At 33.8% G+C, this 27252-nt stretch overlaps 3 protein-coding genes across 4 annotated transcripts in view; all 3 read left to right on the top strand.

Annotated features, from left to right (window-relative positions):
* The window catches only part of LOC147839576 (uncharacterized), an 846284-nt gene that overhangs the window by 468577 nt on the left and 350455 nt on the right, over positions 1-27252 (top strand). The window lies entirely within an intron of this gene.
* ftr55 (finTRIM family, member 55) lies at positions 1228-12820 on the top strand. Its single transcript, XM_087295556.2, has 6 exons — positions 1228-1858; positions 7391-7486; positions 7596-7832; positions 7916-8063; positions 8192-8239; positions 12003-12820. The coding sequence occupies exons 1-6, from the start codon at positions 1283-1285 to the stop codon at positions 12518-12520; spliced, it is 1623 nt and encodes a 540-aa protein (XP_087151682.2). The 5' UTR covers positions 1228-1282; the 3' UTR covers positions 12521-12820.
* The window catches only part of serinc2 (serine incorporator 2), a 13220-nt gene continuing 781 nt past the window's right edge, over positions 14814-27252 (top strand). Inside the window, exons 1-9 of one of the 2 annotated variants that reach the window (XR_015516103.2) lie at positions 14814-14887; positions 15246-15407; positions 16678-16865; positions 17001-17080; positions 17783-17920; positions 18845-19514; positions 21334-22082; positions 24386-24536; positions 25203-25421. Coding sequence is in view for 1 of the 2 variants with exons in the window: in NM_001045182.1 (NP_001038647.1) it covers positions 14849-14887; positions 15246-15407; positions 16678-16865; positions 17001-17080; positions 17783-17920; positions 18845-19014; positions 21992-22082; positions 24386-24536; positions 25203-25421 (1238 nt within the window). In the remaining variant the exon portion in view is untranslated. Of the gene's footprint in view, positions 14888-15245; positions 15408-16677; positions 16866-17000; positions 17081-17782; positions 17921-18844; positions 19515-21333; positions 22083-24385; positions 24537-25202; positions 25422-27252 lie in introns of those variants that run through there. The other variant, NM_001045182.1, reaches the window with a different exon arrangement.

The raw sequence follows: 27252 nt of genomic DNA, 5'->3' as shown, positions 1-27252 counted from the left end.
TTACGTAACTCAATTTACTTGTGATGCATTACCCCAACACTGCAAGTAACTTGTATTCTAAATATTGGACCTTATTCTTGAAACAAAAATGAGCAACAAAAGTGGTTTAAAGCACTAAAAGGCTCCCATTTTAAATTTCATTTGAAGACTAATTTGGCTGTTGTAATTTAAATGTACTTTTCTACAAGAAAAATCGTAAAGCACTGCATTATTATTAGTATAATGTTTGCATTTTTTATCATTTAAATAGCCGAATGTGGAAGGCTGAATGTTATAATATAATATTATAATATAATATTAATGTTATAATGTTATAATATAATATTAATATAGGCCACAGTTTTCAATGTAAAACTTTAACAGTTTTTTTCTAATGCTATAAGATGTAATGAATGCGTTTTAAATGTTTTATATATATATATATATATATATATATATATATATATATATATATATATATATATATATATATATATATATATATATATATATATATATTTCTTTATTGTTACATATTCATATTTTAAAATCCTTAGGAAATATTTTTGGGTACATCAATGACCATTCGACAAGTTAATTCAGTTAAAAATTGTGATTAATATGTCACTAAAATGAGGTATTTATAGCTCATAGTTAAATAGAAAATGAGATTTATAACTGCAAAAATGTGCCAAAAAATAAAAAATAAAGAACCACCCACCAGATCGCCATACTGGCTACGGGCCTGCACTCAGTGATCTGGCTCTTCCCTCTGCTAATTATACTTCTATGCCGCATTATCAGAAATTTCATATTCCCCACTTATCCTCTGGTCAGATGGTTTATCAAAAGTTTTCAGCTGCATATGAACCAAGACCCTTCCAATTATCCACATCTCCTCACCTCTGTGTTTCAAGTTGTAGCCCAAGCCCAAAACTCTGATCAATCGAGTAGCTCACAGTTACATTCCTATCACAATAGCACAGTCTGTTCTAGGACCCCTAAAACTATTTATACAGTAGTTAGATAAACAGTAAATGTAAGAGAATGTCTTAAACTGTATGGGGTGTCACGTCAACTACCTGCTGCACCTTGGGAATAAAGGTACTGGATTTATTGATTCTGTTTCCATAGTGTTGCTTCGGTTTATGGTGAGCTTGTATTATTATTAACCCTTGGTTTCAATTTGAAACTGACCTATGGACCTTTATGAGTTTCTTAAACTACATCACATATCTTAACCATAAAACCAGGAAACTCAGTGGAAAATAATCTAGAACTTGTATAGTGTACGTGCAGTGAAATGGCTGAAGCCAGTGTTTCAGAAGAGCAGTTTGTCTGTCCAGTGTGTCTGGATCTCCTGAAGGATCCAGTAACAATTCCATGTGGACACAGTTACTGTATGAGCTGTATTACAGAATTCTGGGATCAGAAGAGCATCTACAGCTGCCCTCAGTGCAGACAGACCTACAAGCCAAGACCAGTTTTAGGTAAAAATACAATGCTGGCTGAAGTGGTGGAGCAGCTGAAGAAGACAAGACTCCAAACTGATGTTCCTGCTGCAAGTTTCATTACACCTGGAGACGTGAAGTGTGACGTCTGTACTGGAAGGAAATCAAAAGCCGTCAAGTCCTGTCTGGTGTGTCTGGAATCGTACTGCCTAACTCATTTTGAGCATCATGAGGAATTTCACTCAGGAAAGCGACACAAAGTGACTGACGCCATTGGTCATTTGCAGCAGATGATGTGCCGTGAGCATAATAAGATTCTGGAGGTTTTTTGTAACACTGATCAGCAGTACATTTGCGTGCTTTGTATAATGGATGAACATAGAAACCATCACACTGTATCAGCTGTTGCAAAGATGGCAGAGAATGAGGTATGTACTGAAACAATACATTAACATTTTGAGGAGCTCATACCTACACTATAAAACAATTATATGATCAATTAGCCTTAACAGCATATATTTTTAGGTTATTGTAACTTATTAAGTGAAGTTTATTTATACATTTTGAGAGGAGCACATACTTATGATTGCATGCGGCAGGTCCCGCATTTATTCAATTTATGATTTGCCAGTCAGATGATTCCAAAGCCACTATAAATACCCTAAGTTCCATATAACAGCCATCTTTCATTTTGAAGAATCCCCCCTTCCACCCCTACTCCTCCTGCTTTCCTATGGGTGGCACAGTGGCTCAGTGGTTAGCACTGTTGCCTCAGAGCAAGAACATCACTTGTTCTAGTACTTACCAAGTCAGACAACGTTTCTGTGCAGAGTTTACATGTTCTCCCTGTGCTCACGTGGGTTCCCCGAGGTTCCTCTGTTTCCTCCCACTGTCCAAAAACATGCAACTTAAGTTAATTGATCTAAATCGGCACCAAAGACATTCTACTAGTAAGTAGTTATCTCTTAAAAGCAATCACTATCTGTTCATTAGCAGGGGAGGTCTCAAGATCTACCTGAGCTCAAACTCCCCTCTTGCCTTGCAAATGGGAAGGAGCCCCAGGCTCGAGGATCCTATGAGCTCAGGGCTTTCTCCCAGGACAGCATGCCAAACAAGCTTTGTAATCAATCATCAGCTAAGTGTGAATTCTTGAAACTAAGTTAATCATGTTCTTACTTAATTTTAAAAGTTACACAAGCTGTTTTAAGTCAGTTTAAATTATATAAGTTTAATGGACTCATATGGTTAAATTGATTCAGCTTAAAAATGTAAGGCAACCAGTTTTTTTTTTTTTTTTTTTTTACACTATATGGTCTAATACCTTCATCAACACATTGAAATAACTTCAGTTTAATGCAGACTTTAATGCAGAAATGTGAAGTGCTCTTCTAAAAACTTTATCATTTTGTGACTGTATAATTCAGCTCCCATTGGTTATTGTTGTATTGCATTAATGTGCATTGCAGTAAAAGTTAATCTTTGCTCAACTCTGAAATATTGTGAACTTTGTCACATTATTGGAAGCTCATAAACTTCAAATTGTACTAATGAAAATGACCCAGAGTTGCTTATTGCTTCAATTTGTGAGTAAAGTTTAAAGTAAATTAGGTTAACTCAGGATTCCATAAAGCTTTCTGTTTTTGAGGATCATGGAAAGACTTTTTAAAAAGCCCCTATAATGCAAAATGGCATATTTTGATTTTGGGGGTCTCCAACAACAGGCTTGATTTGAATGCAAGGTCAAAAAAACACTTTCATTGTCTTATAATATTCTTTTTTTTTTAAAACCTAATTATCCAAATGACTTCGGTTTGATTTGTGCAGTGATTCACTTTTTCCAAACCCCTCCTTTGTGTGACGCTAATCTGTAGTGATTGGTTCTATGACCTAGTCTGTTGTGATTGGTCAACTGTGTTCAGTGTGAGATGGAAAGGAATGCCTAACAAGCAGCAACCCATAGTGTAGAGTATTGTATGTGTGAGCAGGAATGCAGTTAGACACCAGCATATTGCTCTATTCTTAACCAAAAACCCAAGTAATAACAATGATATACGTTATAAGATATACCTCTCACAGTGATATATATATATATATATCTCAATGTTTATATTCATAATATTTATAAAAAAAAAAAAACAAGACAATTCATATAAATGACTCTGTGTCAACTCTTTTGAGAATTAATAGGGTTAAACACGGTGCACATTCAGATTTAAATGTGTGGTCCACTACGATATCATATGTTAAAGTATAGTTGATGTTTAATTTAGATGTGTGAAGATAAACAACATCTCTGAATGTGATATGCTCAAAGTTCAATGCAGAGGGAGACATTGGTTTTACAGAGTTAGCTCTGTGCACACACCTTGCGCAGTGAAGGGGCGTGGCCAGAGGTGCTGTAATGTTATAGCATAGACAGCTAAAATTTCATCCAAACGCATAGCTTGCTCTGTTTGTGTATTTAGGCTACTAAAGGACACAACACCAAGAGAGAAGTGCTTACAATAAAATTTTAAATTATGTTCCAGAAAATTATAAAAATGTATAGATAGCACTTGACAAAGAACAGCTTCCAGAATCTATCCCAGTTCAGTGCTAGATTAATCTAAACTCTTTTCCTGTAAACAAAGCTGTGGATTGTGAGCCACAACCTGTAAGTATTTTTATTTGTTAAAATGTATCTATTATATGCACAGTTTCTAGCATTAATGGTATGTTGTAGCAAGGACATAAACAAGGATGTAAACAATGGGAAATGCTGTTTGGCACCGCTATCAATTTAGCTACAAATTCCTATTTAGCCACAAAACTGCTGTAAACACACAGAATCTTCACCAGCACTGCAGGGTCTCTCCATGCGGTCACTTTCCCTGCATGTGTTCTACACCTCAAATAATATGAGAACATTTTATATTTCTCACACCTGCTTATTACGAATATGAAATGTGAAAAAAAAACACTTGTCAGATTTTATTTCAGAGAGCAGGTATGAGTTTCAGCTGTGTTCTCTTAATTTTTTTTTCTGTCTGATTCAGGCGGCTAATGCAGCTAACAGCTGCTCTGGGGTGCATTTCCAAAAAACATCATTAGCCAACTAAGGTCGCAAGATCCGTTGTCACAAGAATAGTTAGTTGATTTGGCGTTTCCCAATTTAATTGTTCCAATGAACATTTGCAAACTTAGTTGCAAACTTCTATGTTGCAACTACCCCTTTGGAGCTGTAGTTAGAAAGATAGTTTCTGGGTGTGTCCTGTTCCCAGCATTAAAGTCATCACTCTCAGGTGTAATTTGCTTTCAAAGTATTTTTACAGTTCAGTTTTAGCAATCTTCATGTTTACAATTGCACTCCCTTCCCAGTGCACTTTTAAAACATTGATGTCATTTTGAACACAGCCTCATAGCGAAAGCTACAGTATTTGTGATCTATTATATAAAAGCAGAATTTATGTTACGTTTCCTAAGCTTGTGAAAGCAAAAAAAAAAACATACCTTAATGCTTTTAATTTATAGTAGGTTATTTATTAAGTAATTGTACTATACAGTTTATGACATGGACTTGTTTGTTAGAAAATTTCTGCAGTAGTTTGCATGTGTCGAATTGTAAAAATAAACTTTTCAAAAAATAAAAAATAAATAAACAATATCCTACTTAATAATAAAAATAATAATAACAATCAATATCATGAATAATATTTTATATTATTATTATTATTATTAAAGTAGGATTTTTTTATTTCCTAATGAATAATAAATATGAAATTTCATTTATTAATAAATCACCTCATTATTTGTTTATTTATTTATTTATATGATTTATATATAATATTAGAATACGTGTTAGCTTCTGTAAGTGATTTTTTGTTTTAGAATATAATATGTAATGTTCTCATTATTATGTGTAAATGAAACACAGGCTCCATATGTGCCATTTACATATATTTTAATTTATATATGGAAAACAAATGCATGCATTTTTCAAAATGAATATATTTTTTAAATGCCTGTGTGTGTGTAAAACAATATAATCTGCACAAAGAAATTATGGGGTTCTTCTCTAAAGAACTTGTTACCACTCCATTTAGAGCATCATTATGGTCGTTTTGGGTTTTGAGAAAGGCTTGTCATCACATCATTCTTTTTCCAAACAATGTGTCGTACGTTGATAGTTCAGCTGTGAATTACATTGTTGTTGTTTTGGAAATGCACCCCTGAATGACTGGTTACACAAAAGCGCATGCTTGTAGGGGTGTGACACGAACGGTGACATAGAGCCAATCCACGACTCACAGCACATTATGTTAGCTGACCTATTAGAACCTTAGGGTAGGCCTTTTGTAGGAACTAAGAAATCTGACAGTGGTTTTTATGTTAGCTGAGTAACTGTAAATAATCAAAGTAAGATATATAAAAAAATTATGTGATTTTTTTTTTTTTTACAAATGAAGCAGGAGCACACGTTGCTTGCATCTTATAAACACAACCAAGCCTTAAAAATACACTGTGGACCACCTCTTTTAAACTCTGGATGTTTTCATAGAGGTGTGTTGCACATTGCATCGAAGGTAATTTTCAATTTTCCATCAAATTTTCAATATCATAAGATACATGGAAATAATTACGATAACACAATGTTATATGTATAGTGTTATAATGTTAATGTATACACTTTATATTGGCAAAGTTTTGAGACACCCCTCCGAATCATTGGATTGAGGATTTCCAATGATGTCCATGGCCACAGTTGTATAAAATCAAGCACCTAGTACCTAGTAAACTGCTTCTACAAACATTTGTAAAAGAATGGGTTGCTCTCAGGAGCTCTGTGAAATCAAGCAAGGTATCAAGACTAGCATATCAATACCTCCACTGGACTCTGAAGCAGAGAAGACATGCTCTCGGGATTGATGAATCCTTCATCTCTGTCTGTTAATGTGATGGACAAGTCTGGGTGGAGAGCCTGACTGCATTATGTGTTTGGGGTTGTATTTCAGAGTTTGGTTTTGGCTTCTAGTTCCAGTGTAAAGGAACCCTTATTTCTTTAGCACACTAATACATTTTTGACAAATTCATGTTCTCAACTTTGTAAGAACGTTTTGTGGCACATTCCCTTCCTGTTCCACCATAACTGCACACCAGTGCAAAAAGCAAGGCCCATAAAGACATGGATGAGCAATTTTGTTGTGGAGAAATTGACTGACGTGGAGTCCTGAACTTAACCCAACAGAACATATTTAGAATGAAATAGAGCACAGACTGTGAGCCAGGTCTGCTCGTCCGCAATCATGTAACCCTCAGGATTAGGATTGCAACGTCATTAAAGTTCATGTTCATAAATACAGATGTCCCAAAACATTAGCCAAAAGTGTATGCTGTAGTTTATATTTACAATTCATGTTTATAACCACTGTTCACTCACTATACAACACTCCAATTCAAACTTGCTTGGTGTTCTGTAAGAAAAATAAAAACAGGCAGCTTATACTTGACCATATATGTTTAACAAAGTTGCTTAAAAGAGAAACAGAGAGCAATCAGAGTCATTTAAAGGAGAAATGGCAAGTTTGAAAAAATTGACTGGCCTGCAGAGAGTCCTGAACTCAACCCAATTGAACACCTTTAAGATGAATCGTCCAGCATCAGTGGCTGACTTCACAAATGCACCTCTAGAGGAGTGGCCAAACACACTCCTAAACTTTGTGGAGAGTCTTTCCAGAAGAGTTGAAGCTGTTATGTCAAAAAAAATGTGGGTCAACTGCATAAAACCCTCGGGACTAAGATTGTAATGTCATTAAAGTTTATGTTCATAAAGGCAGATGTCCCAAAACGTTAGCTAATAGTGTAAGTTGTGGTTTATATTTACAATTCATGTGTAACACTGTTCAATCACTATACATCAAACTTATGCTGTGCTGTAAGAATATTAAAACAGACAGCTCATATTTAACCATTTTGTCTAACAGAGTCGTTTAAAGGAGAAACAGAGAGCAATCAAAGAAAGAACTGAGCAGAAACAGAAAGCCATTAAGCAGCTGAGAGAAGCTATTGAGTCTCATAAGGTGAGTTTGGACAGAAGTTTGAACGCCTCTTCAGAGCTGAAGATATTCCAATCTCACTGAAGTTCACTATAGCTCACAGTAAGTGTGAATATGATGTGTGTCTCAACAGCGTTCTACACAGACAACAGTGGAGGACTGTACGAGGATCTTCACAGAACTGATCTGCTTTATTAAGAGAAGTTGCTCAGAGATGACAGAGCAGATCCGAGATCAAGAAAGGGCTGCAGTGAGTCGAGCTGAAGGACTTATGGAGGGATTGAAGCAAGAGATTGATCATCTGAAGCGGACAAACACTGAATTAGAGCAGCTTTCACACACTGACTGCAATCATATCCGTTTTCTTCAGGTATTAGTTTATATTCAGTTTATTAGGTACAGGTAATGTCAGGAATAATGGGTAGTAATGTCATTTTTATTGTCTTTCTGCAGAATCTGAAGTCTCTCTCAGCTGTTCCTGACTTTACAGACAACCTCACTTTCGATTTCTTCTTTTCCTTCAATGGTGTGAGAAAATCTGTCTGTCATCTGAAACAGAAAATGGAGGCTTTCTGCAAAGAAGAAATGAAAAAGATATCTGGTAAATTACTGGACATTTATAATCTAAAACTGTTTGGAAGAGAATAGTGGAAAATCATAATAAATTTAGTCTGTACTAAAAAGTTGCACATCATGATTTTTTTTCTTTTTTTTTTCTCTAATTTCCAGTCACACACAGCGACATTGTTCCCAAGACCAGAGAGGAATTTCTTCTGTGTAAGTGACAAGAAAACAAGCACAACACCAAAGGCGTAGATTTGCTCTTGGTGGGGACATGCATGACTAGAGCACATACACTACCCGACAATAGTCTTGTCATCAATCCCAGTTGTAAGGACAACAAATAATAACTTGACATCTAGTTTATCATTTAGAAAAGTTGTAAAAGGTAAATTTTTCTGATGAATCATCTGTTAAACTGAATGCCGATCATCTCAAATACTGCAGAAGACGTATTGGAACCCACATGGACCCAAGACTCTCACAGAAATCAGTGCAGTTTGGAAAAGAAAAAAATCATGGCTTGGGGTAACACTCAGTATGGGGGCGTGTGAGAGATCTGCAGAGTGGATGGCAACATCAACAGCCTAGGGTATCAAGACATTTGTGCTGCCTACTACATTACAAATTAAAGGGGAGGGCAAATTCATCAGCAGGATAAAACTCCTTCTCGTACTTCAGCCTCCACATCAAAGTTCCTGAAAGCAAAGAAGGTCAAAGCACTCCAGCATTGGCTAGACCAGTCACCAGACATGAACATTATAGGATATATGCCGAACTATTGCTGTTCCCATGCTGATAAACTTCCGGTTACCTGTTATTGTTAGTTTTTTTTTTTCCATTTTAAACGACACCTTTTACAGCATTGATTTTGTAATGTAGTTGAAATACAACCAGTTAAATAGACTCTGGCATTCATTTAGTTGCTCAAGTGTAAAATGAGACAAAAAGCCGTTTACACTCACTCGCCCGTCAGAATCGGCAGACTAGCGCAGAAGCTCCATTGAATATACTGGGGTAAAAGAAATGCTCATATTTTAAAGACATGGCGAGGGAAAATATATAATTTAATGCAGTGCTTCTTGTTCAATCTGAGACCCACTTTATATCGGATATCACTCAGCCAGTGGAAATCGCAGATTTTTAAAGAAAACAGACCTTAAACGCGCCGTTATTGCAATGGCAAACAGTTTCCCCTAAGGGCTTAACCCAGGTTACTGGCAAATTAAAAGTCCTATTAGCATGCTTCAGCATATACCCTATAAAGCATGTCTGGGGTAAGACGAAGAAGGGGGCATTGAAGAAGCATACAAAGAATCTTGATGAACTCTGGGAGTCCTGCAAGAACGCTTTCTTTGCCATTCCAGATGACTTTATTAATACATTTTTTGAGTCATTGCAGAGATGTATGGATGCAGTCCTCCAAGCTCATGGGAGTCATATACATTATATATTCTTTTTCCATTGCACCATGACTTTATATTCTATACTGTATAAGTTTTTCTCTTAAGTAACAAGACTTGTCATACAGCACAAATTCTCTTTCATGCTTTTAAAATCATGAATAAAAGGCTTTGAACACAAATAACAATCCCATGCTGCAAAAGTCACTTTACGTGATTTTACTGGAATCGGACTTTGAGAAGGTATGAATGTAGGAAAATTTTGACATGTGAAACAATTTAACCCTTTTATCCCAATTATTGTTTTTCATAATCATGGAGGCCAAAATAGAAAATGAATTTAGATTAATTGCACAGCCTAATATCATTATGGTGGACTCATAGCAAGCTCGACTTCAAATGACTTACACCTTTCTTAAAAAAAAAAAAAAAGAAGAAGAAAAGTTGCTCATTATGTGTACGCCTTATTCAGTGAGGGAGGACTTGAACATTTCCTTATTTTCATACGTCTAACATCAAAATGTAACTACTGCTGACAGTCACTTGACTTGACAGTGTTTGAGCCCTTATGTGTTTGAGGGAGGGAGGACCGGAGAAGAGAAAGCCATTAAACCCTTTCTGCATGTCCAGGTTACTAAGAGGTGACTTTATTTTATTTTGAAGGCAATTCAATTATTGACATTTCAGTTGTTGGATATTGTTGGGGACACATCCTGCACAACACTAAATGTGAGATAACACTTTGGGCAAATCTTTCTGAAAAGTGCAAATTGCAAAACAAAGTTGGAATTTAAAAATCAGGTTGAAAATAGACTGAATTGGGCATTACTGAAAACGTACAAATGACAAAACACAGAGCTAACATCTTATTTATATATCGACCAATGCAATATAGATTTATTTTCATGATGTGTCATCACTCTTATCAATCAGTCGGATTTATGTTGGGGCAATATGAAATAATTAATTTTACTTTTTAGTTTTTTTAACAGCGATAAAACAATAAAGCCACCTTCAACTAAATAAGTTGTAATAATAACTAAATAATAATAACTAAACCAAATAAGTAGTTTAAACAAACAGCAAACATAATTTTTGAGTAATCCTCTCTCTCTTCTGCCTCCTCCTGGCAACAGAAGTTGAACGGTAACAAACAATTTTCATAAACCAATAGACACGGACCGACTTACTTTTACACTAATTAAGCAGAAGAGACACATCCTGATTACTTAACATAGCAAATGTATGAAGGGACTTTCAGCTCCCATGAAAATGTCCTCAAATGCTATGAACTGTGGATCTTTGAAATTTACCTTAAAATAGTTTTTAGGTTTCGACCTATTTAATAACTCAACTCCCTTGTGAGAAAACCTTGTGTTGAAGCAGGCTTTTAAACAACAAATGAAAAGCTAAGTTGAATGGCTACAATGACTTGGGGAACATTCAGTGTAAGTCTGGGATGTCTTACAGAAACTTCTAGATGTGTCTTCCTCGTGTTTCCAGGCAGAAGTGTGTTTTAGGCAAGTTGGATACTTGTGACAAGCGGTTCATGCAGCATTGCATGGAAAACTTCACATTGCACCATTTCGTCTATATCCTTGCGCATACTCTCTTACTTGGAGTATAAAGTTTAGAATTAGATTGTTATGAACAGGGTTTCTTTGTCAGAAACTTTAGTGTGAGAGCTTTAATAACCTTTTCTTCACTGTTGAACAGCAAAGATCAGGGTAAATGTAAACACAATGCTTAAATTGTGAGAACATCTGCCTTTGTTCCATCTGATATTAAAATTCAGGGATCTTGTAACTGATCTGATATGATGCATTACTATTTCCACTGTAATGACATGTTAAATTTGTTCACTTGTGTCTGGATTTAATATCTGGTGACTCTTCTGTTTAATTTTGTAACACTTTACATCACCCAGTCATTCGGTTATGGCTGGGACACATCAAGCCAATAGCTAGTCGTTGGACAGAGTCAGAACCCCAATGAGAGTCTGTCAGGCAAGTTTGTTTGCTGTGTTTCACACATCAAGTTGGGACTGTTTGAATGCACCTTAAACAATGTAGACCTTGTCTAGACCTGTAGTTGGAAATTCATGGCCAAATGGGTAAAGTTGCACTTGTAAACTGAAGGTTGCAAGTTCAAGTCTTAGGTCAGGGATTGTCCAGCAAGGATTAAGTGGAATACCGAGCTCTGGAAGGACCAGCTCTTATTTCTACCCTTGATATCACAATTGAGGTTGAGACCCTTGATTGAGCTACCGAACCTCCAAATGTTCCCTGGCTCCTGCAGCAATAGCTGTCTACTGCTCTGGGTGTGTGCTTATGGTGTGTGTGTGCACGTGTATGTGTATGCGTGTGTGTTCACTACTGTGTGTGTGTGTGTGTGCACTTGGATGCGTTAAATGCAGAGCACAGATTCTAATGTTTCACCATACTTTAACACATGCAAATTTGCTTTGCTTAATTGAAATATGTGCTGGTTTTAGATTTGAATAATTTAAATAATGATTTTTTGTAAATTAAGTTGAATATCAAATATTAAATAATATATATATTTTTTTGTACTAGATTCACACCAACTGACCCTGGATCCAAACACCGCACATAAGAATCTCTGTCTGTCTGAAGGGAACAAAGCAGTGACTTACACAGCCAGTCCACAGCCACATCCTGATCATCCAGACAGATTTGATAAATGTTTTCAAGTGTTGGGTAAAGAGAGTGTGTGTGGACGCTGTTACTGGGAGGTTGAGTGGAATAATAGTGTGCAAATATCAGTGTCATATAAGAGCATCAGCAGGAAGGGACATAGCAAGGAGAATAGATTTGGGTGTAATGATCAGTCATGGAGTTTGTTTTGCTCTCCATTAAATTTCGTATTCTGGCACAACAGTGAAGTGATTGAACTCCCCGTACCATCCAGTTCCTGTAGAATCGGAGTGTTTGTGGATCACAATGCAGGAACTCTGACCTTCTATAGTGTTTCTGACACCGTGAGGCACATCTACAGAGTCAGGACCACATTCACTAAGCCTCTCTATCTTGGGTTCGTGGTTGGTTATGAATCATCAGTAAAGCTTTGCTAATGTAACATTTTGATATGATGGATAACATAATGTTACATAACTGATGTGATGTTATGTTTATAATCATTAAAAATTAAATCATTCCAATGTAATAGTTACTTTTATAATCATTCAATTTAAATTCATTTTAATGGAAATAACATTCAAGATTTATGCCAGAAACAGCCTAAGCCTAATAATGGTTTGAAATAGAAATACTGAAAATCCTCATACCCTTGAGACAAATAAAGATTTAGCTTCATTATTCTAAATCTATACTGTAAAAACAAACATGTTAAAATAAAATGCAATTGCAATTACTTTTATTTTATTATAAATGTCTGTGCATTATTTAGGGCAAAACCTGCAAAAACAATAAATAAATAAATATGCAAATAAATAAATAAATAAATGAGTAAATAATCCATAAATTCGTCCATAAATAAATAATTAAATAAATATGCAAATAAATAAATAAATAAATAAATAAATGAATAAATAAATAAAAGTATATAATAAAAAATACACAAACTCCTGCATATGAATGAATTAATAAATATTAAAAATATTTAATAGTGTGGGCAGGTAAATAATGAAATTAATAACAGGAATGTTAAGGGAATAAAAAAAAAATGTTAAACTGAATATTTAATATTTAATTATTTACCTGCTTGCACTATTAATTGTTTATATATTTATCTATGCAGGTATTTGTGAAATTTTTTTTATAAAAAAAATATTTGCATAGTTATTTATTTATTATTTTATTTGTGCATGAATTTATGAATTCATTTACTCATTTATTTATTTATTTGCATATTTATTTATTTATTATTTTATTTATGCATAAATTTATTAATTTATTTACTTATTTACATTTTTATATTTGTGTATTTATTTTTATTGTGTTTTGCAGGTTTCATCCTCCATAGTGCATTCAGCAAATCAGCAGTTATTTTTATTTGTTTATTTATTTTACAAAATTATGTGTCTGAAAACAATACATTAATGGTACCTTTAAGTGATTAACTATTATTCAGAGGCATGTTATAGTGTACATATTTTGTCAAAGTATTCTTTTCTAAGTAGGCCTATGTAGAGAAAGCTAATCTATAACATTTTCTGAGAATGTTTAGCATATTAATTTACATCTATTTGCAGTTTTAAACTTTTAAATATAACAGATTTTTTTTTTCCAAATCATACCAACTGCTTAAATGCATGCTCCATAACATCTGTGTGAAACTGAAAGAAAGTGATAGAAAACTTGAAATAAATATAAAACAAATGAAAAAATGTGTAGCTAAATTTGATTTATTTTGCTCAAAACATTATCAGACTGGATTATTAGAACTGCTATTTATCCAAGGTCTTTTAACATTCAGAAGCATTTCTGTGCATTGTATATTTGCTTTGTATATTATATTTATATACAGTGGAAGTCAGAATTATTATCCCCTCTGAATTATTAGCCCCCTTGTTTATTTTCCCCCCAATTTCTGTTTAACAGAGATTTCAACACATTTCTAAACATATTAGTTTTAAGTACTCATTTCGAATAACTGATTTATTTTATTTTGGCCATGATGACAGTAAATAATATTTGACTACATATTTTTTAAGACACTTCTATACAGCTTAAAGTGACATTTAAATGCTTAACTGGGTTAATTAGGTTAACTAGGTTAGGGTAATTAGGCAAAGTATTGTATAATGATAGTTTGTTCTGCAGGTGGATTGTTCTGCAGGGGCTTATATTTTTAAAAATATTAAAATAATTAACAGCTGCCTTTATTCTATAGCTGAAATAAAGAAAATAAGACTCTTTCCAGAAGAAAAAAAAAAATATTACCAGACATACTGTGAAAATGTCCTTGCTCTGTTAACATCGTTTGGGAAATATTTAAAAAAGAAAAAAATATTTAAAAGGAGGGCTAATAATTCTGACTTTAACTGTATGTAAGTATATTTGTATATTTTAAAGTGTTTGGTTGTTAATGCAGAATTTATGTATGGATTTAAACATTATCTATGTGGTAATAAATATGTTATCGCTTGTTTTGAGATATTGCGAATTTTTCATTTATATGGTATGTTTAAAATATGTTTGTTTTGCTAATTTTGATAACACTGCACTGTAAAAACATGTTATGAGACTCAGCGCCGTCTAGTGTGTATCATAGGTAAATCTTTACTACAGCGATTACTCTGTACCGGTATCTGATTGGTTTATCAGTTCAGCGATGTATTGCTAGCCAATCATCACTCCGTTTTTACAAGCAGTTATTAAAAAAGAGGAAAGATTGACTTCCGCGTTTCTGCTTTAGTTTCGGTGTGTTTTCAGACATTATGGGTGCGTGTATGGCCCTGTGTTCGCTGGCGAGCTGCGTAAGTACAAAATAATGTTTTAAACTGAAATTATTTTACTTAAATAACTTGTGTCTTTTTGTGTTGTCTTGTTTTAACCGGTAAAGACAGACAGCAATGGATTTTCCAGAAGCTTTCACATCAGATTTCTACAGAAGTTCCATTTATAAGTTTAGAGAGTGTTTTGTTTACAAAATAAGTTAGGTTAAGTTACACATTTTTGATAAAACAATGAAATACGCATTCCTCAAGTTTTAGATCATGCAGTAATGCCATATTTGCTGTTTATAAAGTTTGCGTTTAATACTGTATTTGGGCGGAGAAATATGTGGTATGTTTGTTGCGTTTGAAAATGTTTCTGCGTTTTCTCCTCCTGTAGGCGTCGTGTTTGTGCGGCTCTGCTCCGTGTCTTTTATCAGGATGTTGCCCTTCAACATACAACTCCACTGTGACCCGCTTGGCCTTCTCCTTTTTCCTGCTGCTGGGCACTATAGTGTCCATCATCATGATTCTGCCAGGCATGGAGACACAGCTAAAGAAGGTACGGTATAGCAGGCATGGTTCCTGTTAGGTCTGATTTATGATGGCATATGTTCTGTTCAGTCTAAACTGACCTGAAAATAGAGAGCAAGAGATTAGATAGGTATATACATATAAGTAAATTGTATTTCTTCCTATTACTATCATACTTTATAAACTACAAATAGTTATCATAAACAGGAAATTAATAAACATTAAATATTTGGGATGGATGTGTTTTATGTTATTGACAAGAAACAACAACTAAGACTTGTATACGTATACTTTTTTTTTTTTTTAGTAAATATTGACTTCACAGATCAAAGAATAATAATAAATAAATAATTAATAGTGAAACTAAATCTACATTTAAAAGCTGCTACATATTTAACTGTGAGATTTAACATTACACAAAAGAAGTACTATTATTAGTGAGCAGTTCAAATGTAAAAAAAAAAAAGGTTTTCTTTTTGAGTTTATTTTAAATGCATTAAAATTATTTAGAAAGCAGTTTAACATGCTGATGTTAAATTTGTAAATTTAAACCAAATGCAGCTTTCAGCAGAAAAAATGGTTCTAAAACCCGATATAGTTTTAAAACCATTTTCTTGCCCCCAACGTAATCATCAGCAACCCTAACCCCCCAAAATGTCTATATACGAAAAATATAAGCAGTAGCACCTATATTTATTCCCAATTTTAATCCACACGCCTTTTGTCATTGACATGGGACATTGCCAATACATTATAGGCTATGTTTTCACAATCAGAAACATAATGCTGTTAAAATCAAGTTAAATATCCAAAAATGAGGGGGGTGAATGAAGGTCTCCATTAGAGAATTGGCTGCATATGCACATTTCTACTGTGCTATGCTTTGGTTTATTTTTTCTTTGAATAATAATAATAATAATAACAATAATAATAACAATTATTATCATTACTATTATTATTATTATTATTATTTAATTTTATTTTTTTATTAATATTTAAAACAATTGCAATACAACACCCTGAGAACAGAGATCTGTTTCTGCTGTGTTGTTTTATTCTATTGTGATTTTTATTTATTTATTTATTTATTTATTTATTTATTTATTTATTTATTTGTCATTTTTTAGATTTTACTTAAGAGAGGTACTATTCCTTTTTATTTGACTTTTTTAAATGTATAAATTCCACACATTATGTTATCACGGTGATTTAAAATATTATTCGCTTGGTAATTTTTATTTTAATTAATGAATTAATTTATTTTTTCATTTATTTATTTATTTATTCATTTTTTATAGATTCCAGGATTTTGTGAAGGAGGCTCTTCTATACCTGGATTTGAAGGGAAGGTGAACTGTGATGTCATTGTTGGCTATAAATCGGTCTATAGAATGTGCTTTGCCATGGCCTGTTTCTTCTTCCTTTTCTCCATCATCATGATCCGTGTGAGAAGCAGCAAGGATCCACGAGCTGCAATTCAAAATGGGTATGTAGTTTTATTATTTTTTACTGCACTCTGCTGGTGAAAGCTTGATATGGAGAATTCCTTTTTTGCACAATGGTTTTACTTTTGACCAGGAAGCTTTATGTAATGTCCCATGACCTGTTTTTTTTTTTTTAGCTTCTGGTTTTTCAAGTTCTTGATTCTGGTCGGAATTACAGTGGGAGCCTTCTTCATTCCAGATGGAATGTTCAACACAGGTACATCAACTAATGCTTAAGAAAATAAGGTCTAATAATAATAATAATAATAGATTATTAGATAATTGGAATACCTAATATTTATCTTTGTTGTACTTTTTTTCTTTATCGTAAAAGTTTAATTCAATGGCCAGTGAGTTTTTTAGCTATATAAAATACTAATCATTCTTTATTGACATCCACAACAGTGTAGGTTGTTTTCCAGAGCTCTGTGGTTCTCAGGAGGGATAATCGTTTTAGTTGTCACATCAGACGGGATTCTAAGCAGTCGACATTTACACCTGATACCCATGTGGCCACAACACATTTGTAGAGTAAACACTGATGTTTCTTGGTGCATCACAGACCACAGTGAATCAGCACCTACTTGTCTAATGTAGCACTTTCCTGCCTGTGTTGACGCTTAGGTTTTGTATAATCTTGTATGTGAAGCAGGGTTCACACTGTCATCAAAAACCAAGATATTTTAGGGAAAAGACAAAATGGTTAAATAAGGTATAGTTCAGTACATAAACCTGGTAGCATGTATTTTATTTTATGTTGTTCATTAATTGATTGATTGTCAGCTCAGAAATATTTTGTTAACTATAAATTGTTTACTACCATCTCTCTAAAATCTTAATTTCCTTACAATTTGCTGGCAGAGTTTTATTAGTTCTTTGCTAAAAGGAAAGACTACATAACTTGTATTTCTTTTTGCAGTGTGGTACTACTTCGGTGTGGTTGGCTCCTTCATCTTCATTCTGATCCAGCTCATTCTGCTGGTCGATTTTGCTCATTCATGGAACCAAAAGTGGGTGGAGAATGCAGAGGATGGGAACAGTAAATGCTGGTATGCAGGTATGTTCAGCAGAATTGTTTCTGCATGTATTTGCTTCTAAACTGAAAAACTGCCACGAAAAAGTGAAATCAAAATGACTTAAGCTAGCTTTCAGGGTTCTCATGAGTTCTTAAAAATCTTAAATGACCACTAATCAAAATTAGTGATAATCTGTTGTAGTTTTGAATTTATTTTCTTAAGATAATGTAAACAATTTTTTAGAGCATGTTCACATATCTTAAAACATCTACTTACACAAGTCTAAGCTGTTTGCAATAAAAAACATTAAATTATTTAATCAGGTCATTTTAGAATACAGTATTAAATGTATTAAACACAGCTTATTCCTCAGTTTTATGCAAATCAGAAGTATATATCTTCCAATTAAACACAATTTAACCTTTCACTCACTTGAAATTGTTTTCCCACATTAAGGCCTTTAATTCAGATCTGTAAAGTCCTTGAAATGTTCTTTAAGTTAACTATGGAGTGAGAATCCTGTAGTTTGGCTGGTTTAATCCAAGCTTGCCATTTAACTCAAATAAAAGTAGTTAATTTTGGTGAATGTTTCTAAAACAATATAGTATATGTGTATGTATGCGCAAATCTATATGCGTGTATATAGATGGACAGACAGTTAGTTAGTTAGTTAGTTTTGCTATTGGAGCAAATGGATTTTAAATATCATATTTTCCAGAAATGGGTCACACCTGGTTTTTGTCAAAATTGCATTGCTGAGAAATAAAACAACACGTTTTGTAAAATCAAACTGGTGTCACATTTAAAATTTCATTGGGAACTATTGTACAATAGCTTGTTTAGAATTATTGTAATTGCTCTTAGCCTTTTACAAATCCTTTTAATTCCTCAATATTCAGAAAAAAACAGAAACAGAGGCATGCATGCAAATGTTAAATGTTTTTGTATGTGTGTTTTCTTCACAGCCCTACTCAGTTTCACATTGGTGCACTATATCTGTGCCTTTGCTGCAGTTGTGTTGTTCTATATTTTCTACACCCAGCCAGATGACTGCACAGAAAACAAAGTCTTCATCAGTCTTAACCTGATCTTTTGTATCATTGTGTCTGTGGTGGCTATCCTTCCAAAAGTGCAGGTCAGTCTTACACCCCCAAGCTGTTTTTGCTTCACAGTAATTTCTTGTTGTTTATTTTATTTATTAGTTTTATTATTTCATCTTATCATTTCCTGTCCACTATCAGTTTAGGAAATCCGCTCAGTTTAGTGAGAGTGTTTTTGACACACTGTCAATAAAATAATATACTGTACTCAGTTATAGTTGGAAAGATGTAAGGCCCATATCTATACATTCAAATGCATATTTGGTTGAATTACTTTTAAAGTATAAATACAGAATATTCAAATAGCCACAGCTGGTTTCTAGATCAATGTCCCCTGATAGAATATATGAGTGTTATTGGGTGTGTTTTGAGAACACACCGAACCACGCAATGAAATTTGGAATACAAAACCTTTATTACAGCTCACGACTGACATTTCTCAAAGAGGGAATAACAAAAATCTTACCTGAGACGGTGTGTCGGAGCTGGACTGCCCAGCCGTTTTGATCAGCGGACTTACTTTAGTCTGGATTCAGTGTCTCATTACTAGGGCTGTAACGATACACCAAACCCACGATTCGATTCGTATCACGATTTTTGACATTCGATTCGTATCACGATTTTTTTTTCGTGTGGGGTGGGGAAAAAAGATTTTTAAAACTATTTTTTATTAAATAAAATTATATCATTTTTGTTTTCTTTGTAACAAAATACTTTTGAAAAACCAAACAGAACTAAACTCCATAGTGTAGATGGTTCAAGCATGTTAAAAAATCTTTTTCAATCAAGTTCTCTTACTGTACATAGAAAAAGTAAATTAAATGGCTACTAGGGATGCTCATTTCGGTTAATTTTGCTAACAGACAACCACCGCTCATTAATCGGTTATTTTAATAACGGTTAACTGGTCAGATTACTATTAATTTTATATTAAACAAATTGACGTGTCTATTTTGTGTCTGACACATTAAATATTGCATTTTAAAATACTGATTTATTTTTATATGCTAGCATATTAATAACAGAACAGAACAACTGAGCATCTTCACGCACCTGCAGTGTTTAGCACAGAAGAGCAGAATAATCTAAATAAAATGAATAAAATAAATAGGACTGCCCTAAATTATTTTAATTTAAATAATTAATTTATATTACAAAACAAAAATACTGACTTATTCTTTTTAACAACCGGCATAGGCTGTTTTTTTCCAATCATGTTTTTTCTTCCGTCAAATAAAAATCGCAGACTTCCTCAAATTGCCCGCTCCACGGAAAATATGCAATTATTTAATGCCCCGCTGTTATTATTATAATAACAAAACCTTTTACATTTTAATAGAAATCCTTATTTTAAAGAATATGTCCTGATGGTTTCCTCTCTCTCCCTCGCGGTTCAAGTGCACGCGCTGCGTGATGAAAAGACAACAACAACGCGCGATTATGTAGACTTTTTGTAAACAGTTTTGTTGTTTAAATATGCTATTGCATTAATGTGCATACATGCTTTATAAGCCGAAAACAAGGCGCATCTCACTGCCTTTATGTTGACAAGGAAAAAAGTAGAGAAGAAGCGCGGTCCTCTTATGAATCAGCTGGGTATCGATTGTGCATAAGTGTTGCTGTCTGTGTTGTTACAATTGTAATATTTAATAATATTGTGATATTCAGGATTTGTACATTCATACAGCTCTGGATAACTTAAAACAGCGATTAGACCTTCAGAGCGGCATTATGCGTCCTGAAGTAAAGCGAAACGGCTATAAACTCCAGCAAGATAGAGTGATTATATGCAGAGCCAAATACCTTTATCTATAAATAAAGTATAACTATAGAAACTGTTCATCTTAACTGAAAGCTTCGTCCTGTTTCCTGGCCTTTAAACAGTTTAAACAGTTCCTGGTTAAACAGAAAGCGCAGAGCACGGTTACAGAAAAGTTTCCTCTGCAGAGGAGTCGGGGCATCTGGTGAACGCCCATCCCTCTCTGCGCAGCCACATTAACAACAATGCTTTGACAGCACTGGCAATGTTTCTGCCGTTGTCTGTTGTCAAGAGGGGTTAAGTTGGTTTTGTTTTTGATATTCCTGACACATTCAGACAGTCCCTTACTAAGAGCTCTATGCGAGCTCTCCAGGTTAAACGCTAATTGCGAGGGCTTAAACGGAGCAGTGCTCGTAATGTCGAGCGGGAAAAAAGTGTTTCCTCACGTTCTTCTTCAACTAGCTCAACTTTTGCAGGCACGCGTGACGTTATTGGAAAGGTACGGGGTGTGTTGCGATTCTCCCTTATCACACCGCGACACAGGATCGTAGATCTGAGTGTCGCGATTTCGATTTTATATCGTGTATCGTTACAGCCCTACTCATTACGCATGCGCACGGTTGCAATTGATGGCTCTCGCTTGTTTATTAATACCTGTGACAGCAGTGACTTAATTTTGACAGTGGAGTGTCGTACTCGTAATCAGGTTATCTTGTCCATGGTGAAACTGTATTCGTGTTTACACCCACACATCGTACACCCACACATCAGAAAATTTAAAAGTCGTTTACAAACAAACAAACAAACAAATGTTGTATCTGTGTCTGTTCTAATCTCAGATTTTGGAATTGTACTCTCCTAAAGTTATGGGTATGTTCCGTTTCCCTTTACGTTTAATAATTACAGATGCATTCATTTTATTTAAGCACAAAATATTTATGACTGATTTTTTTCCCATACAATACTCCTAATGGTATTTTAATTTCTTAAAGAATAATATAAAAATGTTTTATAAACACAGATGGTTCGTATAACAACCATAAAGCATCCAATTAGAAAACCAATTACAAATATGATTTGTGTACTAAATCTAGCAGAAACACCAGCCCAATCTTTCATTTGCTCATCAGTGGAAATGTACATTTAGTAATATTTACTTTAAAACGTTTTCTGAAATAATACAAGAGTAGTATAACATGCTGAGCTATACATGTCTTCAAAATCTGAATATTTGCTTTGTATATATGTCACAGGAAGCTCAGCCAAGCTCTGGTCTCCTCCAGGCGTCCCTCATCTCTCTCTACACCATGTATCTCACATGGTCTGCCATGAGCAACAACCCCAGTAAGTCTGAGAACCAGATCCCATATCATGCTGTTCTTAATTCTCAATGAATTTTAATAGATTTCTGAACTACATTTAGTTCCTCACCTATAAAAAGAAATTCGCAAAAACACTTTCAGATAAAAGGTTAACATATTTAGTGTTTTGCAAGATTCAAAATGTGTATATATAGTTGTATTAACCATTTTTACTCCTTGCAAAAAGCCAACCCGTAAAATGAAAATTACTCTCCATATTCCTGCCATCAACATCAAAGTTTTTCAAATTTGTTTGATCTTAACACAAAATAAGGTGTTTTGAAGACTGTTGAAGAGATAAAAAATGTAAAAAAGATACTGTGGAAATCAGTGTCTCCAGTCAGCTCTTTGATTTTTGTTTTTGTTGAAAAAATTTGTGGAGCATTCATTGAAATACTGAGGCGGAAAAAAAGTTGGAATTTTACAAGACTTTTGAACTTTTATGAGTTTTTTTATGTTTTAAATAAGCTACTATCTGTAGTTCTCAAACCGATTACAGCACACAACCTCTCTTTAACTATCACGCCCTCTGATGGAATGTCATTAAACTTGAATGCGCAAGCAAAGAGAGACTGAGGCTATGATCGAGGTTAATGACCGATTTCTCTTATTTTTAGTGGTTGTTTGCAATAATATTATGCATGAAGTAATATTGTTACATTTTCAAATAGTAGTTTAAGTTTTTAATAGAATTTTAAATAGTAAAAATGTATTATATTGATATTGTCTGCAATATCACAATTTATTAATTATTTTTGTATTTTTTAAAAACTATAATAAATGCTATGGTTTTTTGTCTTTACTGTCTAGTAAAAAAATAATACTTTAATCCAATCCAGTTTAGTAAAAACTGCAATTTCTTAACAAAATATAGAAATAGTTACTAAACCCTAGTTTGTTCTACCTTTGCAGTTTATATAATTGTCTTCTATTCGTTTATTATTTTGCATGCAATGAATAATTGTCTCAAACATCATGAATATATGAGCAAAACACTAGAATAGATTTCTGTAGAGAGTAATTTAATTTGTGTTTTAAATCAATAACTATAAAGGAATTTTAATTTATAACATATGAAGCTAAAAACTGTTCCTAAACATATATTTTTGTATAATTTCTCACTGAATTATGAAGTTGTTGTTGTTAATAACACACTTACAGGTAAAAATATATATATATATAATATATAATGTTAACGTTTAAATTAAAATGTGACTTTAAAAGTTTGTTAAAAATTGCACTGTTCTTAAAAACTTAAAAGAAAACTGCTGTACTTAAATGTAAAGTATTATCATAAAGTAGCCTATTCATCAAAACCTGCAAATATTTCTTTGACCTTATAAATATAGGTTATACCGTATGTCATAACTCTGTGTGATAAATTTTGGAATATATGTTGCATGTATATATGACTTGTATATACATGCAACTGATTACTGCTCGTTAAAGAAGGCTATGTGTGTCAGAAGCAAGTGGTTAAACCATACCTGTCAGCATTGAAATATAAAAATACGAGATACGCCCCCAACAACTGTTACAAGTATGGGGTGGAAAATAACCTCAGATGATAAAATACATAACAAACATTAGAAAAACGAAAATAAAATAAACAGTTTACTCTATTAAAATCAATTTCCTGATCACATCGTTGTTATCGTACGCGTCAAAGGGTTAAAAGTGTGGTAATTTTTTTTACTTGAATTATTCAACGATTCCTCCGAGTAACACTAGAAGGAAGCCTGCATACCACTTGTGGTACATGTACCATAGTTTGAGAACCATTGTTCTAGAATATGTATTTTTATCTATATTGATCTTGCCATGTACTATCCATGTGTTGCTGATGTGAAAAACAAACAAACATGACCAAACTGAGAAATCAAATTGTAGTATCTAGTAAGTTCTTCAAGAAAAAAAGAGTTTCTGGAAAGACATTGGAATGTTTTAGATAATGCTTGTTTGTCTGCATAATTGGGTGCTGGGAAATAAGGCATACACAAACACATGGAGTTGCCAGAATGGAAACAATGACATGCGTTAGCTACATCCTGGCCAATTGTAACTTTAGTTGAAAGCACCTTTTTCCCTGTGGAGAGCTGTATGGAAATTCTGCGTAATTGTCACATTTATTGCTCTACTTAACACAACCACTGCATTACAGCCCAGTTAGCATGTTTAAAATGCATAACAGAAACAGTGTACATATTCGAGTGCACTACTCTGTTTTTGTGCCCTTTTTTGTGCTTGTAAATAAATTAAACCTATATGATGTCTCTCTGGTTACAGACCGTAAGTGCAACCCCAGTCTGTTAAGTATAGTCAAAGGCCAATCCGCAGCACCCACTCCTACCAGCACCCCTGGTGTCTTTACACAATGGTGGGATGCCCAGAGCGTTGTGGGTTTGGTCATCTTCCTCCTGTGCACACTGTATGCCAGGTAAGGTTTTTTTTTTTTTTTTTTACCACTGCCAGAAACAAAGAAGGATTTAATATCATAACTTAAATTATAATAAAATAAAGCAATAATAATAATAATATCCATTTTTTTAATAATAATGATTTTTTTTTTCTAATTAAGTAAGCAAAGTTAAAATAATTAAAATAAAGATGATTTCTACCTTGATATTTTGTTTATTTTACCCTGCGTATTTAAGAAGAATAAATCAAAAAAGAAGAATGTTTTTTTTTATTATTGTGTAAATGCAATTGCAAATGTTCAGTAGTATAGGTTTTTATGATTTCAATTAATTGAACAAGCTTTTTGGTTGGTAAAATTTAATTTGACCTAAAAAAAGAATAACATTATCTGAGAATGTGTTTAAAAACTAATTGGGATAAGTTAAATGGAGTAATGCAACATTTCTTAAGTCTGCATGTTTAAAATGGTATTTATTACATGCTTATTCGCTTTATTTGCTTACTTATTCAATTGCTTATTTATTATTATTATTATTATTAATGTTATTTGAAATGTAATATTTGGCATAAACATGTAAATGATAAATCTATTGATCTCATAACTCTTACTCTGCCCATTTGATTTTTTTATTTGTGTATTTTGTTTTAAATAGTATTTTTGTGTTTGCTGCTTCTCTGTTTCTAGCATTCGTTCCTCAAACAACAGCCAAGTGAATAAGCTCATGCAGACAGAGGAGGTTCAGGGTCTGGCGAGTTCTGATGCCAATGATGCCATCTCTGAGGATGGCGTGAGACGAGCTGTGGATAACGAAGAGGACGGTGTCACATACGGCTACTCTTTCTTCCATTTCTCTCTCTTTCTCGCCTCTCTCTACATCATGATGACCCTCACCAACTGGTACCAGTGAGTGTCCTAAAATAGTACAGCTTTTCAATATTCAGTGTTTTAAATATAAATCTTTTAAGGAGTTTGAAAATGGTTCAATTATTAATTACATTTATGGAGTCGAGAAGTTACATTTTGGAAAATGAATTGTTCCACAATATAGAATGCATTAGGGATTTGAAAAACTGTTTAAGAGGTTAAAACTATAAACCAAACTAAATCACTAAAGGTGAATTACACCTTTAAAAGGTGAACTTTTATTTGTGGAGCTATTGAGGGGACTTTAAAGACAGACTCCATTCTACCATTTGAGCAGCTTTATTTGAATGTGCAGAGTTAAAGGTGGTTGCTTTGTTTATTTTGGTGTGCCATGCTTGCTCTGATTGGTTGCATTTTTTGTAGAGCATCATAGGTAAGGAGTTATTTTCGCAAATTCCTCAGTAAAAAAAAAAGATGATAGTCAATAGGCAAACAGATGAATTAAACCGCAAATTCTGTTTATATGAAACTTGGAAGCTCACAGCTCTCTTCAAAAGTTTATCAGTTTTTTTTTTTAACTGTTGTTTTTTAACCATGTAATTACTGCATTTTAAGTTCTGTGTTGCACTGAACTGGGCGAATTTTCATTGAAAAACCTGATAGAATATCACTGAAAATAATGAAGCTACACTACAAATAATCCATAAATATAGGCAGTGCTTAATTTGAGCCAGATTTTGCCGCATCCTGTTCCGGAAAACGTCATATTTATGTTTTGCATTCTGGTGGTTATTTTAATGGATCCAGTGTAAGCTTGTGTGTGGTGAATACCTGCATGTGCGCGTGCAAGGGCATGTGAATGACCACAAGCGAAGGCTGTGCGGATTGTGTGTATGCGCACACACGACGGTAGTAACCATGCGCAAGGTAAAGCAAAAGTCCACTTTAAAATAAAGAATGGCATGGTGGTCTACTTAAATAATATTTGTATTTTAAAAATTTCAGAGGTAGTCAAGCATATTAACAATGTTTAAAACCATGAGTAAATCTAATAATGAGCCTAATCATCAATCAAAAGAGATTTCGAGAAGATGAAACTGAACAAATGGATCAGGATAGCGGGAGACAGAAGCAAAGCGATTTCAAGTTAGCCAGAAAACATGACAAGAGTAGCTGTGGGCTCTTCTTGAAGATTAGACTGAGTGAGTTATTTAATTATTATTTTTTTGCTTGAGACATAATAGTGAAGTAAACTGAATAGTGATTGTTTATATGATTTATTTTTGTAGCGACATGCTTTTATTATTCATGACTGACCTATAATGTTATGTGGCAAAAAAAATAATTAAAGACAGTTGAGAAATGTGATATCACTGTTTAATGACGTCATGTTCAGGGAAAGCTGAAGTGTTTGGTGGACATTGGTCACGGTAACTTATTTCCTGGTTTTGTTCTGGGAATTATTTATTTACAAATTAAGCATTGAATATAGGCCAAACTGAATATGTTGAAACTTTAATCAGCTGCAATACAGAGTATATGTGTGAGCCCAATGCTGGAACTCATTGATAAAGCATGTTTTCGCCTGTCTGCGGGTGCAACATCTGGTTGGGCTATGTTTTGTTCAGACAGCATGAAGAAACAGCGATTTGTGATTTCTATTTTAGACTGAGTCAATTCTTTTGGAGAGGCAGTAACTTTATACATGGTTTGACTTACAGCTGTTACATGCTGCATGAAGGGTAATTTTCAAAAAGCACCAGCAGGGGAACTTTTAGAAATGTATTTCTCTATGAAAAAAAAAATCATTTTGTACATTTTTACCCCTGAAACCTGACTGCTGATGTTTGAAGTGCCATAACATTTTTAG

Source organism: Danio rerio, chromosome 19 (assembly GCF_052040795.2).
Source record: "Danio rerio strain M-AB ecotype USA chromosome 19, GRCz13ab, whole genome shotgun sequence".
Lineage (NCBI taxonomy): Eukaryota > Metazoa > Chordata > Actinopteri > Cypriniformes > Danionidae > Danio > Danio rerio.
Note: the sequence above shows the minus strand (reverse complement) of the source record. Positions and strands in the feature narration are given on the sequence as shown.

What these genes read in the sequence shown, in the direction of transcription:
- ftr55 (XM_087295556.2), top strand. Translation starts at nt 1,283, where the DNA reads ATGGCTGAAGCCAGTGTTTCAGAAGAGCAGTTTGTCTGTCCAGTGTGT. An exon ending in CAAAGATGGCAGAGAATGAG is followed by an intron (nt 1,859 to 7,390) that starts GTATGTACTGAA and finishes TTTGTCTAACAG; the next exon opens with AGTCGTTTAAAGGAGAAACA. An exon ending in AGAAATGAAAAAGATATCTG is followed by an intron (nt 8,064 to 8,191) that starts GTAAATTACTGG and finishes TCTAATTTCCAG; the next exon opens with TCACACACAGCGACATTGTT.